This window comes from Taudactylus pleione, unplaced genomic scaffold, assembly GCF_031769625.1.
Source record: "Taudactylus pleione unplaced genomic scaffold, aTauple2 ptg000897l, whole genome shotgun sequence".
NCBI classification, from domain to species: Eukaryota; Metazoa; Chordata; class Amphibia; order Anura; family Myobatrachidae; genus Taudactylus; species Taudactylus pleione.
Genome location: NW_028285298.1, coordinates 200,109 through 215,843, shown reverse-complemented (window position 1 = coordinate 215,843; position 15,735 = coordinate 200,109). Strand labels below are relative to the sequence as shown.

Below are 15,735 nucleotides of genomic sequence, written 5' to 3'. Positions count from 1 at the left end.
CGTTGGCTTATACAGGCCAGGCCAGATCTGGCGTCATGCAGAGTGACGTTTAACAGAATGGATACATCACGATTTTTTTAACCTAACTTTAGCAACTTTAAAATATTCTGGCCCCCATTTTCAAGTACCCCAAATTTGCTGGGATAAATTATTTTCTGCAAAAAAAACACCAGAATACTATTTAGCAGCTATTGAGCCCGTTTAAAAACACCAAATACCTTCAGCAAGCCAAATCGGGGGGTACCATAGGGAACCCCCATGTCAGGTTGATTTCCCCAAAACTGACAGTACTTTCTGCTTGTTTAAGTTTCGCCAGGTCCCGTTTTCGCCTACTTTCAAATTGAATACGGCGATACGCGGGCATGCGCGCGATACTTTTCCGCCTGCAAAACACGAGATGTAGGCAAAGTCCGGGAGGCGAAAAAGTATCGCGGCTCAGCTCAAATTGAATACGGGCCTTAGTTGTGATTTAAATGGAAAATGGGATTTCTGCCTGATAAAAGCCTATTGAAATCTCAGAAATGCTGCTGATATTTGATAGAGTATGTGTTTGAATTTTCAGCAGGTCATTTCAGGCCGTTTGATTTCAAGTATCTGCAGGACCTCTGTCAGAGATATTGGAAGGATCTGTATACAGGGCCAAGAGATTGTCGGTAGTAGGGGCTTTTACAATGCCCTATAGTCGCATAGAATGGCCGCCTGTACTGAGACGCCGGAGCCATTTTTCTGCGTACGGGATCGCATTTGCCCCCCAGAACAGTCAGGACACGCCTGCGTTTCAGCAGACACTGCCGAGTTACCTCCCCCCAAACGTTCCCTGACTGTCACTCTGCAGGCAAATCCTCGCTGCGACCGCCGACAGTAATGAAAGTCGACGCATGCGCAGACCACCGACAGTCACTCAACTGAGAAATTATCTGGTTTGCCGCAATCTCCGAATCAGGTCCAAGAGCGTTTCTAAGTGACTTAGGGGTCTATGTACTAAGCAGTGATAAGTACCAGCCAATCAGCTCCCAACTGTTATCTCACAGGCTGTGTTTGAAAAATGACAGTTGGGAGCTGATTGGCTGGCACCTTATCACTTTTCACTCTGTCTCTTATCACTGCTTAGTACAAAGACCCCATAATCTGAGTTTGCGCACAGCTGTAAATCCTTCCTGTACTTTAGGGAACCAACTGGAGAGAGAAACAAAAGTTTTTACAAGGCTGTTAATAAACTCTCCAGTGTGAATTGGTTTCTGGGCATTACGAATCTGCCAGTCACAGTGTATTTCGCCTCTCCCCCCCGTCCATTTGTCTCACCAGCCGCGATGCAGCAGATGCTGGCGGAGAGTTACAAGAACAAATTTCTGCAGATGGCCTATGAATCTCGCCGCCAGGAGATGGTATATCAGACCTGCTCCAGGTGAGATGGAAAAAAACCCAGGACCTACAGGAGGCAAACACAGGAGCTGTCAATGATTGTGCAGATGTCCGTCATAGGTCACATAGTAACAGGGAAGACGTCGGAGTTTGCTAATTATTATATTTGTTGCAGCGCAATGGAAATATGGCGTGAATGAATTATTTGCTATTTATGTAGGTGGATGATTTCTAGTCGAGGTTTAATGTTACGGTTAGGAGTACGGGATGGCTTGCGGATGCAGGGTCATGCTTTGAGCCTGAGGAACGGATCTGTGTAATCAGAATTAGTTATATTCAGGACCGGTGGCAGATTTTACCTCAGGATTGCAGCCTCCCCAGTAAAATCCACCATCCGCAGTGACTGCCTAGCTGTGGCTTCCCATTGGCTAATCACAGCCGGATAGTCAGTCCCAGGGGGAGGTGTTTTCTCGAATCGGAACACTTTTTACACAGATTTGCACCTCACTTGCACACAGAGGGCCTGATCCAGAGACGGACGCTCTGAACGAGCGCTCGCTCTGAATCAGGGCCGGGCTTTGTTATTTTTGGAGCGGCATCTCGGCCACTCGCATAGCTGTGGGTGACCACCCACAGCTATAGCGAGCGGCCATGATGATGGTCGCGATGGTCAAGACCATCACGACCATCGGGCTTGCGACGAGACCCTTGTGGTAGGGTCTCGTGGCCGCAAGCCCCAGAGAGCTTCTGGCTCTAACAGAGCCGGAAGCTTTCCCACTGACATCACTGGTGATGTCAATGGGGCCGTCGCCAAACGGCAGGCGTTCCTTCGGGAACGCCTCCATTTGGACAGCCACCCCCCCTGCCCGCCTACCAAATGGGGCGAGCTGTCAATCACCATCGACAGCCCGCCCCCTATGGTGCGAGACCCGGAGCGACGGAGCACCCGTCGCTAGCCGGGTCTTGCGCATGCGCACGACGGAGCCAGCTCCGTCGTGCGCATGCCCAGTGGGCAAACATCGACCCGGTTGCGAGCGCTCAGCGCTTGCGACCGGGTCTGAATCAGGCCCAGATTTCCAAGTACCACAAGCCTCAGAGGTCAGTGCGGTTTTATTGCTAATTATAGCTTTTAGCGGTACGAGTAAGGAGCAATTTTTGAGGAAAAGGCTGCTTGCGGCAGCTATGTCACAAGGACCAGGGCCGTAACTAGGGTGGTGCGACCTGTGCCATGGCACAGGGCACCGCAGGGCAGGGGGTGCTGTTTGGGCCTGTACATTTTCTGTTTATTATCATTCTCACTTGTAGCTTCCTCTTCTTTTATCCCCAGCATCTCCTGGCCTCCCCTATCTCTTCCCTGGCTCTTCCCCTTGAGGCCATGGCCCTCTCTCAGGTGCACTATTTTATGTCCCTATTTATCCCCAGCATCTCCTGGCCTCTCCTATCTCTTCCCTGGCCCTTCCCCATGAGGCCATGGCCCTCTCTCAGGTGCACTATATTATGTCCCTATTTATCCCCAGCATCTCCTGGCCTCCCCTATCTCTTCCCTGGCCCTTCCCCATGAGGCCATGGCCCTCTCTCAAGTGCACTATATTATGTCCCTATTTATCCCCAGCATCTCCTGGCCTCCCCTATCTCTTCCCTGGCCCTTCCCCATGAGGCCATGGCCCTCTCTCAGGTGCACTATATTATGTCCCTATTTATCCCCAGCATCTCCTGGCCTCCCCTATCTCTTCCCTGGCCCTTCCCCATGAGGCCATGGCCCTCTCTCAGGTGCACTATATTATGTCCCTATTTATCCCCAGCATCTCCAGGCCTCCCCTATCTCTTCCCTGGCCCTTCCCCATGAGGCTATGACCCTTTTTTGGGGTGTTTCGTCTTATGTCACCTATTTGAAAAATAAAGGGTGGGGGGTGGGTAGGGGCACCAATGCTCTTTCTGGCACAGGGCACCAAAAAGTCTAGTTACGGCTCTGACAAGGACCCTGGTGCGTGAGATTTGACATGCCTAGAGTATGAGCATACATCTGTATGTTAAAGCCTGTGTATTACTGATATCAATTATATACCTAAAGTCCCGTTGGGTTTATCGTTAACTAAATAAACAGACCATGCTCTCCATCATTCTCTTGCGCAAGACCGCCATTTTGAAGGGAAGGGCTTCTGTAACAGAGCAGTTTCACAATGTCTGACAGAAATGCTTTGTGTGATTGGGTGGTTCGTCCACAGGGGCAGGAACAGTGATGTCACAGCAGCTCAACTTACTGCATTCTCAGCTTCCCTAAACATGTGGAATGAGCCTCACCTGTCTATAAGGGGGAGGAGCGGGTGGGGGGTGGTACTGTGTAATGGAGGCTGAGAAGGTGTCAAGTTAACTTTGATGAATGTATTTTACCTTTTATGGTTTACACCTGAAAATTTCAAATGAGTGTTTTAGTGTCCCTTTAATATTGTTGTCAGCCTGGCTGATATGGATCGCAAGCTTCAGCAAATCCAGGCATGGCAGCAGCTGGATCAGAATAAAGCCATCAGTCAGATTTTGCAGGAGGTATGTGAGAACCTCAGTAAATACCCTGTTACAATCCTTTTGTACACAGTACCATTGTAATTTATAACTATGATTTCTTATTGTGCCCTCGCCAGTCAGAGATCCAGAAAGCTGCTTTCGAGGCCCTGCAGCTGAAGAAAGATCTCATGCATCGGCAGATACGGGAACAGGTGGGTGTGAGCGGCGGGCGACTGCTCGAGGTCAAGGGGGGGGGTGTTAGGAAAGTTTCTATCTTCGCCTATACACATAGCAGAGTCATTTTGTGGCCTGAGCCAAAATTTGTGCAAATTTAGCCTAGTCACAAGGAAAACGGGGACATTGATGAGGCATGGAACACTGTGTGCCTCATGCCTCAGGAACGTCACCAGTTCCCTTTGAATTTTTAGGCTGTACATTGGCCCACAAAGCAGCTGTCTGAGCTTTGTGTATGCGACAAGTACGTTTTAAGAATTTTCTCATTAAGCTTCCATTTTTAAAACAGCATTTCATTTTGTAGGGGGACAATACAGCGTTGTATAAAATAAAATTGTGCTCTGTATAGTGTTACTGAGCATTATAGCGGTACTGAGCATTTCATCTTGTAGGGGGACAGCAGGTCTTGTACAAAAGAACTTTGTGCTCTGTATAATGTTACTGGGCTGATCCCTCCTGCTTAGAATAAAATGACATAACCTAATTAGTAAGTTATTTTCTGGCTCATCCCAACGCACTTGTCTTATGATCATTACCCCCAGCCCAGCATTCCAAGTTTTCTGGTTTCACTTGGTTTGCTGCAATGCCATCTTATAACTTTATTTATAGAGACCGTCAACACGTATAATACAATTCCCAAACCCAAAGTTTTGAATGTCCCATTTAAAGGGATGTTAAATGAAAAAAAGCCATTGCTTATATGTGCCTAGATGTACAGACTAGATATAGCTTCGTCATACCTCTGTGCATCCTCTGAGCAAATCTGTGGAGCTGACATACCCCTCCCCGCTAGACTTGCTCCTCCCCGCTAGATTTGCCCTTCCCCGCTAGACTTGCCCCTCCCCGCTAGACTTGCCCCTCCCCGCTAGACTTGCCGCTCCCCGCTAGACTTGCCGCTCCCCGCTAGACTTGCCCCTCCCCGCTAGACTTGCCCCTCCCCGCTCGACTTGCCCCTCCCCGCTCGACTAGCCCCTCCCCGCTAGACTAGCCCCTCCCCGCTAGACTAGCCCCTCCCCGCTAGACTTGCCTCATACCGCTAGACTTGCCTCATACCGCTAGACTTGCTCCTCCCCGCTAGACTTGCTTCTGCCCGCTAGACATGCCCCTCCCCACTAGACTTGCTCCTCCCTGCTAGACTTGCTCCTCCCTGCTAGACTTGCTCCTCCCTGCTAGACTTGCTCCTCCCTGCTAGACATGCCCCTCCCTGCTAGACTTGCTTTTCCCCGCTAGACTTGCTCCGCCCCACTAGACTTACCCCTCCATGGCCTAGGGTAATGTATCCCCTGCTTAGCCTCCAGCGTTAGATGGCGGAATTCACATCTCCATAAATTAATCTGGGAACTGTTCTGGATACGTATTAATATCACCTGTTGCTTAGTATGTAGCCTACAATTAGCCCCAGTGTGTATACTACAATTTGAAATGCTGTTTTATATTGTAGTATTCTCTAATATCTATCTTACTCGACTGTTTCTGTGTATTTAATACTTGAGGTCTCGCTGATGCAGGACAGGGAAAATCTCCATCCTAATCATTGCCAACACCTCCGCATGTTATTCCTCTCCCCCCCCCCCCCCCGCCTGGCTTTACTGTTTCTTTTGATATTCCCCCTCCTCAATTTGCTCTCACATTGTTTTGGGGGAGGCGTAGTACATATAGCGTAACGTAAACCTCGCCACTGGAAATTACGGCTGTGTTTTTCTGCACCCACCACGCACAAAGTACGGACGACGTGGTCACGCCGCTGGTGTCACCGGCCTGGTATCCTCTTTCTGATGGGACATCTAAGGACATAGCATGAGGACAGTTTGGGGACATCCTCGCTGAAATGCATGAACATGACAGGCTCACAGGTGGTCAGGCTGCATGTCACTATAGAGTTACTGTACCTGCATTATCGCTAAATGAGAGGGTGTTATTATTGACATAAGTTCAATAACAAGTTGCAACACAAGTAGGTTTAACCTCATGCAGGGATGATTTACAGAAGGCAATTCCAAGGATACCAAGGGAACAGTAGGAAGATGGGAAGTCAAGTGGTGTAGAAATTAAGGGAGGAGTGAGGAATCAAGGGAGAGAGCTGGCTCCTGCTGGTGAGAAGGTGGCCTGGGGGGTAGAAGGGGGTGACATGAAGACTGTAAGAAGGTGGGGGTGAAGGGCACTGGTAAGGGATCAGGGAGCAGTCAGGTAAGCTTGGGTGAGATTTGAGGGAGCGTTTGATGAATTGAAGGCTGTGGGAGAGTCCACTAGAGTGAGAGAGAGCATTCCATAGATGGGGGAGCAGCACGGGAGAAGTCTCGGAGGCAGAAGTAAGTTGTGGTTATTGGAGAAGAGTGTTGAACATGGCGAAGTGGCGCCAGTGGTTCCAGGATTGGGAAGAGATGAGAGCAATAAATAGATATGGGTTAGTTAGGGAGAGGGTGGAATTGTAGGGACAGGGAATGAATTTAAAGTGAAGGAGATCAAGACTTGATCACTGGTATTCAGCGGTACGAGAGAAATTTTGAAGGATCCGATTAAGCTTGGGAGTACCGTGATTGGGGTTTAGAACGGCGGAGGCTCTCTGAGGTGGCATCATTGACATCAGAGGTAAGAGAACAGATGACAGCCTAGTTGGGACAGACGAGGACGGTGATTGGAGAACGGAGGTTTTCGTCTGAGGAAGAAACGGTAGCAGGGTTGAAGGTGATGAGATTCCTTTGAATGAGAGAGGAAGCTGGGAAGGGTGCAGGAGGTGAGCAGACTGTTACAGAGAAGATATAATGGTTGGAGGGCGTGAGAGTTGAAGAAGTCAGAAAAGTGAGAGGTGCTCGAAAACAAGGTCTAGGAACTGACGGACTCTGTGAGTGGAGGCAGATGATCATTGCATTATAGGCGTTGTCAGCTGGGATCTTGAAATGACCCAGTATAAGGGCAGAGCATGGGAGCCAGGTGGTAAAATGATCATGGCAATGTAGAGCTGGACAGGACTATGACGCGAAGGTGGATAGGAAATAAGAAGTGAGTAGACTGGACCCCAAAGAAGAAGAATGAGAGGAGGAGGCTTCAGGGTGAATGAGGCGGAAATTGCAGCTGGAATAGAGATGGAAGCCCACACCACCACTTGGTTAGTCTCCAGTCCCGGTAGAGTGGGTTAAGGAGGCCCCCATAGGAAAGAGCTGTTGGAGTGGTATCCGATGGGTAGAATCAAGTTTCAGTAACAACAAGAAGGTTAAAGGAGTTGAGATGAGTAGGTCATGGATGGAGGTCAGAACATTATAGACTAATCTGGCATTCTAGAGGTCACAGGAGAGAGGGAAGGAGGGAGGTGAGTGAGCAGCTGTGGATTAGGTTGGTGGCATTTAGAGAGGGGCAAGGTTTGATGCAAGTTATGGGGATTGGATGGGTTCCAAAGTTTTGTGAGATGTCACCGGTCGAGAGTAGAGATGCGAAGCAGAAGATATGGATGGAGAAGGTGAGGGTGATTGGCTTTTCGAGGTGGGGGCTGTAAGAGTCATAATTATAGAACTGTGGGAGAAATGGAGTGAAGTAGGGAGTGCAGATCAATATGTTAGAGGTGGAGCTGAGGGAGAGGTAGGGAGTGTGGGGCAGAATAAGGGTGGAAAGATGGGGGCAAGGTCAGGTGCTAAATTTAATTGCTAGGACATGAAATCCTGCAAACCTGAGTTTGCATTTTATTAACTCTAAAAATAGTGCATGATTGTCACTTGTGGTCAAGTTTACCAACCATCAGCAAATTTACCGATCTTAAAACATTGCAAAGTGTTCACCCGTCAGTAAGGGAAAAAAAGTTGAGGCCAGTTGTCACTTTCAGTTTGCTCCATAAAGGCTGGCAGGAACGTCACGTCGATGTTTTGAGACTGTGTAGCTTTGTGAACACTCTCTTTTTCTTTTTCTGACTGTTTCCTTCAGCAACTTTACAGTAGGTCTTACGTACCTACCTACATTCTGGGGCCATTCACATCCTTTCACTAATTAATTACTGTCAACACTGAGGCACGAGCTTCTGCTGCCTAAACGGTCCTTGCACTGCTTTGTCAAGTATATTGTTTCAGCCTCAAAACGATTTGCAAAGACTTTCGAATTTGGCATATTACATTTTTTTTCTTTGTTGCCCATTAATAATCAACCTATTCTGGGTGTCCGCATCCCAATAAGTTTTGTTTTAAAACGGTTTGCAGCCTAATTTACTGCTAGCTGCTCATTTGTAGCTGTTCTAGAACGCTGTGATCTGTTATGTAATGGATTTGCCGGATACGTGGGAATACTGTAAGTCTCAGTGCATGAATTGTGGTATCTTACCTAACGCATCATAGACTGACGCCATGCCTGCCGCAGAGGCCACGCTCTCTCCCCTGGCTTCGCTCCGGCAGCACAATAGCTTGCGATAGTGAAATTCTATTCATCCAAACCCTCCTGTCTCATCTTCTGTCTAGATTTTATTAATAGAAGCTGAGTTAATGCAACTGACTCAGCTGGAGGTAAAGAGGCAAGAACTGGACACAGAGGCACTTCAGGTATGTGGTTACCCCGCGGTCTCTCTGCAGAGGGTGTTTGCATTTGTTTTTAAACGCTACATGATTAGAGCATGAGCTGACTTTTGGGGGTAGTGGAGGGTTCTCACAGAGCTGTTTAATCCCACCAATCGAGACCAGAACGGAAGCGTTGCTTGTGCCGCAGAACCTCTTAGGAGCCACCAGTCTTATGCGAGTTATGGAGACAGCTCATGCCTTCATGGAGTATGACCATCCTGCTTGCCAAGAGGTTCTGCAGCACCTGAAATCTCGGGTCCAAAAGATTTCTTGTATTAATGTGTAATGATGGCTGGGAATTCATACACCTCAACCAGGGCTCGTACACCCTTCTAAGCTTAGACAAAACCTTGTGCTTTGTCCTCGCTGCAACATACCGTTAGAAGCGCGTTCATTAAAGTTTCCCTGCAGCATCGAGGACTGTGTAAAGCATGAGCGTTCCCAAAAAAGCTCCATTGTATCTGGCCGAGTGTCAACGCTTCTGATATTGACTAAAAATGACCGCTGGTCAGATAAAGTATGTGTACCAGTCTATTATCTTACATTATTTCTTGAACTATGAGCATGACAACGCGTTTCACATGCTTTACAAAATGCGTTGAACATATGTACGAATCCTCAATTCGACCCACCTAAGGACTCGTACACATGGCCATTGATTTTAAGTGGTCACTGTCTCGCCGAGTGAAGTTGAGGAGTCCACTTTAATTTTGAATCTGGAAGAGATTTGGGGACAATTCTGGTGTGATTATAGATCAACAGCAATCTCTGATTACGATCTTCCTTTCTTTGGAGATGTTTAACAATAACCAAATAAAATACACCATTATTTTGCTGTAGTAAAGCTACAGTGAGCTTTTTAGTACCGCAATAGTTGTCATTTTTACAGTGACTTTCTGTCTTTAGGTCTCACATTTATTGCCTTTTAGTAACATTATAAGTCAACAGTCTAGGTTGTTAGGTTTGTTTGTTTTTGGTCCTAATTCTTTCTCTTCGGTTTGTCCTTGTTCGTCTATTAATTTTGTGTTTCCTACGTGTCCCTGGCAGTAAGACACATTACTGATTGTTACGTCACTAACAGTTTGTCAGGTTGGGGGTCCTGTGTCTCGTCTCTGTGTGTTCCCTAAATTTTTGCGAAATGCGTGAAGGTTCATTTTTGTCTTAAAACCTTCAGTGCATCCACTATTGTGTCAATGAACAATTTAATGAACACTCCCAGTTGTTTTCTAGTGGCTGATACACTTTCTAAGAATCACCCTCATTGTCTTCTCTATAATCTGATTAGTTGCTTACCAGCCTCCATTTTGAAAATAAGGCACTCTGGGCCTGATCAATTACCGTTCGCAACTGTGATTACGCACGCAATTGGCCGTTTGTTGCGCATGCAAATGCACCGCAGTGCACGGACCGGCCACTGAGATTGGGACAATGATTGCAGTGACTACACAGACCCATCGCAGAGAGATTGACAGGAAGTGCAGTTTGTGGGAGGTGACGGGGGGAGGGTCAACGAAAAAAGCGTGCCAGTGCGTTGGAACACCGTTGCATGGGCGTGCGTAACTTATCCACTGCGGTGCCTTACGCAGCTTGAGCACCCATAGCGTGCGATGAAATTACCAATTTCTGAGTAAGGTCAGAGCTTGTGCAAGTCTGCTTGGGGCTCCGATTGTTCTCGATGTTACCGATGGTTTTGCCGTCTTGCTAAACATTACGGATGTGTGTAAGGTAAAGTGGGCTTCCTTATGTTGTGCTGCGACGGCATAGCGAACGCAATGGATTAGCATACTATCGCAGTTGAACTGTGCGCGCAATCCCAGTTGCGATTCGTAGTGAATCAGTGCATTATGAGCTTTAGTGATGTTCAGTTAAAAAAAAGTTAATAAAATGTATATAAAAGTACTAATATAGGTAACCAGAGTCTCCTGTTAACCAGTGTGGTTTAATGAACAAGAACAGCCAATCCCACTTTAATATAATCTGTAGCCCACACACAGTAGAGGCAGCCATTTTGTGGGTTGGCCCAACATTCAGTAACCAGCAACATCACTGAAGTGCACTAAATGGCTGCACTCTCTGTGCTCTGTGAATTTCTTTTTCTTCATCTTGCGGATATTGGCGCAGCTCACAATTCGGTTGATTAGTTGTGTGTGGACGACAGGTCCATAAACTGGGTCTTTTTTTTTTCTTTTCATTTTAAAGAAATTGATGTCCTCTTCTGAAAACGTCCTATTTGTGTATTTCTTAATCCTCTCGGAGATTTGTGTTTGTATGTGTTCACTGGGCCTCACTTACGACACGCTTTTGCAAAACGCACTGGATTTGCTTTGGTGTGCTTGGATGAATGCTTCCTCTCCGCAGACTAGGAATTGCTCCTAGGGTAGCAAAGATGAGGAAAAATCTTCCTTTACTTCAATGGCTTTGTGCACAAAACACATAAATGCTTATTTCAAGGCATGACCTGGTGACAACTGTACAAGTCCCACATCCCACCATGTCAGAACTGCCCCTTTCTTTAAATTATCTCTTCCATTTTTCTCTTCGGTTTAGCCTCATTTATGTTGTTTAAATGAATCGCCAGAAGGAAGGGGCATCACTAATTTATCACATGTGGCATTTTTGTTTGAAGATTTGTTTGACATTGTGCAAAGTGCACCTGGAAACGCGTTTCGCTGCCAAAAACCAGGTCCCATTAAAAGTAAAGTAAAAGTCCTCATTTCTGCCATCTGTGTCTCCTTTTAGGGAGTGAAAATGGCTGTACATCCTACTACACGGCATGGAATGCACTTAAAAATTTGCCCTCTCCACCACTTTTTCGGATTTCGGTATTGGCGCTCCAGTAATCGTTGTTTTGCACATCTAGGGCACTTAACTATACATTGCCTGGATGCCAGTAATGTCCCCTCACTCTGCCTGTCACTCCGTAAACTGATGCTCGTCTTCAAATGCCACCTTGCTCTGTAAGCCTATACACAGCACTCTAGGCCCAAGTGGCCAAATCTAGGCGCACTGCGCAGCAAAAAGAAGATTTTGTGCTGCGCCTCAGCCAGATTGCGTCTCGTAAATGAGGCCCTCAGTGTATTGTTGTGTGTACCTGGTGGAGGGCGGCCAAATCCAATGGTCGTGGGTCATCTCAATCCTACTTGGCGTGTACAGTGGCGAGAGAATGTTTGTAGAACCATATTTGCTGTTTTTTATTATTACTTGGAACTAAAAGTGATCAGATCTTAAGTTAAGTCCTAAGCACATATAAATATAACACGATATAACAAACAACACCATAGGCTAAGAGGTCCTGCTTCAGGTCATGCCACTGCATTTTAATTGCTTTGAAATCTTCTCTCCCCAAAATATATATATATTTTGACCTGTGATTACATCATTTGATGATTACGGTGAGGGGAGGGACTGTGGAGTTGACAGGGATATGATAATGCAGCTATTATAACTGCCCCACCCCAGTGGAACAAGCAAAACGCGTTGTCCTCATCAACCACTACTCAAGCTGGCCTCTCTGGCCTCTGTATTCCAGCACCTGTCCTCTTTACCACAACACCACGGCCCACATGCAACCACCAGACCCCATCTCCCTGCTCAATAACCCTATGACAGCAGCTGGTCAGGCCTTTGTACATCTGCTCCATAGCCCTGATCTCCAGACTTGCATCCCGACATTTAATCACATCATGGCCTCTGTATCCCAGCATGCCTTTCTTTCACATCCCAACACACCAGCCTCAGAAACCTAGTGGCCCAAATCCAAGGAAGTCCTAACTCCCAGGCACCTCCCAAAAGCTGTCCTATATGTACCAAACAATTCAGATCTTTCACTCCTAGCAAGTAAGGTCCGCCTCACACTACACACTTCACCGACCGTAATGCAAGCCCATTAAATGTTAGGTGGGGTAGTAAGGAGACAGGGGTCATATCATTGCTCATTTCTTTTTTCTTTATTGTACCTTTGCTTCCCACCAGCAGAGGTAGATCCATTCTTGCTCTTTCCCACTCATAGATCACACCCGCCCCTGCTGCCGCCCTGGTTTTTTCCACATCTCCTACGAGCAACATTTAGCACAGCGTCCGAATATTGACCGATGTGTTAGGAACTTGTGGGACGCTTATTCCATTATTTGCCCTTAAGGCGTTCACCCCTCAGATGCCACCAAATCAAGACACCTAGCACCAGCACTGGGTGGCCCTCCCCCATTTCATCTCGTATATAACTAGTTTCTCATTAATTACATCAGGAGATAATCTCGGAGCAGCGCAGAGCACTGAGTGACCTCCTGCAGCAGTTGTTGAAGGACAAGAAGCAGAGGGAAGAGGAGCTGTTGGCCGTGCTGGTGAGTCCGATGTTTGCCGGAGATCCTGGCTGGACGTTGGAGTAATTGTGAACGTGTTATACGTATAGATGGGCGTTGTAAGCCTCAGTTATCCTATATTGGGCTAGATGTAAAGTTATAAACTGGAGAGTGATAAACCACCAGCCAATCAGCTCCCAACTGTCATTTTTCAAACACAGCCTGTAACAGTTAGGAGCTGAGTGGCTGGTCGTTTATCCCTCTCCACTTTTCAGAGCTTAGTACATCTCCCCCATTGTCCCTAAAGACAAATCAGAGTCTCCCTGTGACCACTGATGGACAACATCCAAGAGACCTTCTCGGCCTGGCTCTGTTGTGGATGGGCTTGGCTTTCTAATGTGCTGTCTGCATCTTCCTTTAGCTGGAGATGGATGCAAAGAGTGAAGCCAAGCAGGAAAACTACTGGTTGATCCAGTATCAGCGCCTGTTGAACCAGAAGCCGCTGTCACTGAGACTCCAGGTTGGTGCTCCATCACCTGGTAGACCTCACTTCTCATTTAGTATGCAGTGAAACTCATTGTCTTGTGGTTGTCTCTTAGGAGGAAGGGCTAGAAAAAGAGCTGGTGGATCTTCTGAAAGAGCTTTCAGCAGAGAAGTATATGCCAATATTCGCACATCATAGGTTCTGTCTGGAGATGTTGGCGAAGATGGAACCTGCTGATCTTAAGAAGGTAGGTGTTTTATTGGTGAAGGGCCTTGGATCTTGCCTTATTGCTGATCATGTATTCCAGCTTGCCATAGAGTTGGAGATAATGGTTTTCTGGTCATCTTCTCAATGCCCAACAGGAAAATATTTTGTGAAAACATAACTCAGTCCGCTTTCTCTTACTACAGATCGGAGTCGAGGAAATTGGCCTGCAGATAGCCATCATCGAACGAGCCGGAGAGATTCTAAGACTTAGGATGGGTAATGTCTTAATTGTCCTTGTCTTGGAAACAGGACTGAAATGTAATCTTACTATATTTGGGATAAACGGCTATCTTCCTTCAGAGTTACCCACTAACAAGAGAACTAGGCTCACTAAATGGGCCAAATAGTCTATCGGTGGTCTGTTCTCAAAACTTCTGGTTTTTGTGGGGCACAAATGTTTGCTTGCATTTTCTTCCAAGAGGTTTTCTGTGATTACTTTTGTTAATTTTTTAATTTTATTTTTATTCCATTGAGAATTTGTGTTGGCTTGTTCTTTCGCTATACTATTGTATGTCTCTTATTTCACATGAATGCAGAAGTGCCCAAATCTTTGGATAAAGTAATGCCTCGCGAACCGGAGCCCAGTTCCCCCGCAGCCAACCAGCCCAGCCCGACAACAGCCATGCTGCCCTTACCGGATGTGGCTAACAGGAACTCCGAATGTGTGGTGTGCATGGAGCAAGAGGTTTGTCTTAAAGTGAATATATCACAATTTATTTAATAGAGTAACAGAAGGGCTTCCAGTAAAGTGGAGTGCTTTGATTCCTGGCAGTCAGTACGTGGCATGATGGACTTTGAAGTAGCTGTGACGGAAGTCTTGTGGACTTTATTATTGGTGGGACAGTAGTCTGATGGTCTCTGTAGATGGAACAGAAGTCTGATGGAGGTGGGATGGTAGTCTGATGGTCTCTGATGTAGATGTGACATGTAACAGTAGTCTAATGGTCTCTAATGTAGGTGAGACAGTAGTCTGATGGACTTTGATGTAGGTGGACAGTAGTCTGATGGACTTTGATGTAGGTGGACAGTAGTCTGATGGACTTTGATGTAGGTGGACAGTAGTCTGATGGACTTTGATGTAGGTGGGCAGCAGTCTGATGGACTTTGATGTATGTGGGACAGTAGTCTTATGGACTCTGAAGTAGGTAGGACGGTAGAGTGATTCACATTGAAGTCGATTTGACATCAGTCTTATGGACTCTGTTACTGATGGGACAGTAGTCTGATGGACTCTAATGTAGGTGGGACAGTAGTCTGATGGACTCTAATGTAGGTGGGACAGTAGTCTGATGGACTCTGAAGTAGGTAGGACAGTAGTCTGATGGACTCTGAAGTAGGTAGGACAGTAGTCTGATGGACCCTAATGTAGGTGGGACAGTAGTCTGATGGACTCTAATGTAGGTGGGACAGTAGTCTGATGGACTCTGAAGTAGGTAGGACAGTAGTCTGATGGACTCTAAAGTAGTCGTGACAGTAGAATGATTATTTTTTAAATAGATTTGACAGCAGTCTTGTGGACTCTGTTACTGATGGGACAGTAGTCTGATGGACTCTAATGTAGGTGGGACAGTAGGGTGATGGATTCTGATGTAGATGGGGCAGTAGTCTGATGGGGATGTAGTCTGGAAGCCTACGGTCTAAATGCCAATTGCCGGCTTCCAGACCCTCTAATCCCGGCGTGGTACTAATGACAGGCGTCGAAAACTCAACCCTTGTCATTGACCATACGCCGGAAGACCGAGACCCGGCATATTTAGGGTTCCCAGGGGGGACAGGGTTAGGCACCCCCCCAGGAGGGTTAGGTTTAGGCTAGGGGAAGGGGGGGTTAGGCACCCCCGGGACCAGGTTATGCACCCCCCCGGGGACTTAGGTTTAGGCAGCGGGAAAGGGGGGGTTAGGTTTAGGCACTTAGAGGGGGAATTAGGGTTAGGCACTTGGGGGGGAGGTTAGTGTTAGGCACCCCTAAGGGAGGATTAGGGGGTAGAATTAGGTTAGCGATACTTACTTTAGGGACGATCGGGATCTTCACCCTTGCCAGGCTGCCGCTGCCGGGATT

General features: G+C 47.1%; 1 protein-coding gene across 3 annotated transcripts in view; it reads left to right on the top strand.

Moving 5' to 3' along the window:
- Positions 1-15,735, top strand: part of LRSAM1 (leucine rich repeat and sterile alpha motif containing 1) — a 55,423-nt gene that overhangs the window by 33,290 nt on the left and 6,398 nt on the right. For 2 of the 3 annotated variants that reach the window (XM_088459129.1, XM_088459128.1), the window contains 9 exons: positions 1,306-1,405; positions 3,819-3,906; positions 4,002-4,076; positions 8,535-8,615; positions 12,875-12,970; positions 13,350-13,448; positions 13,528-13,659; positions 13,823-13,895; positions 14,216-14,364. In XM_088459129.1, the coding sequence (XP_088315255.1) occupies positions 1,306-1,405; positions 3,819-3,906; positions 4,002-4,076; positions 8,535-8,615; positions 12,875-12,970; positions 13,350-13,448; positions 13,528-13,659; positions 13,823-13,895; positions 14,216-14,364 (893 nt within the window). The remainder of the gene's footprint in view (positions 1-1,305; positions 1,406-3,818; positions 3,907-4,001; positions 4,077-8,534; positions 8,616-12,874; positions 12,971-13,349; positions 13,449-13,527; positions 13,660-13,822; positions 13,896-14,215; positions 14,365-15,735) is intronic. The other variant, XM_088459130.1, reaches the window with a different exon arrangement.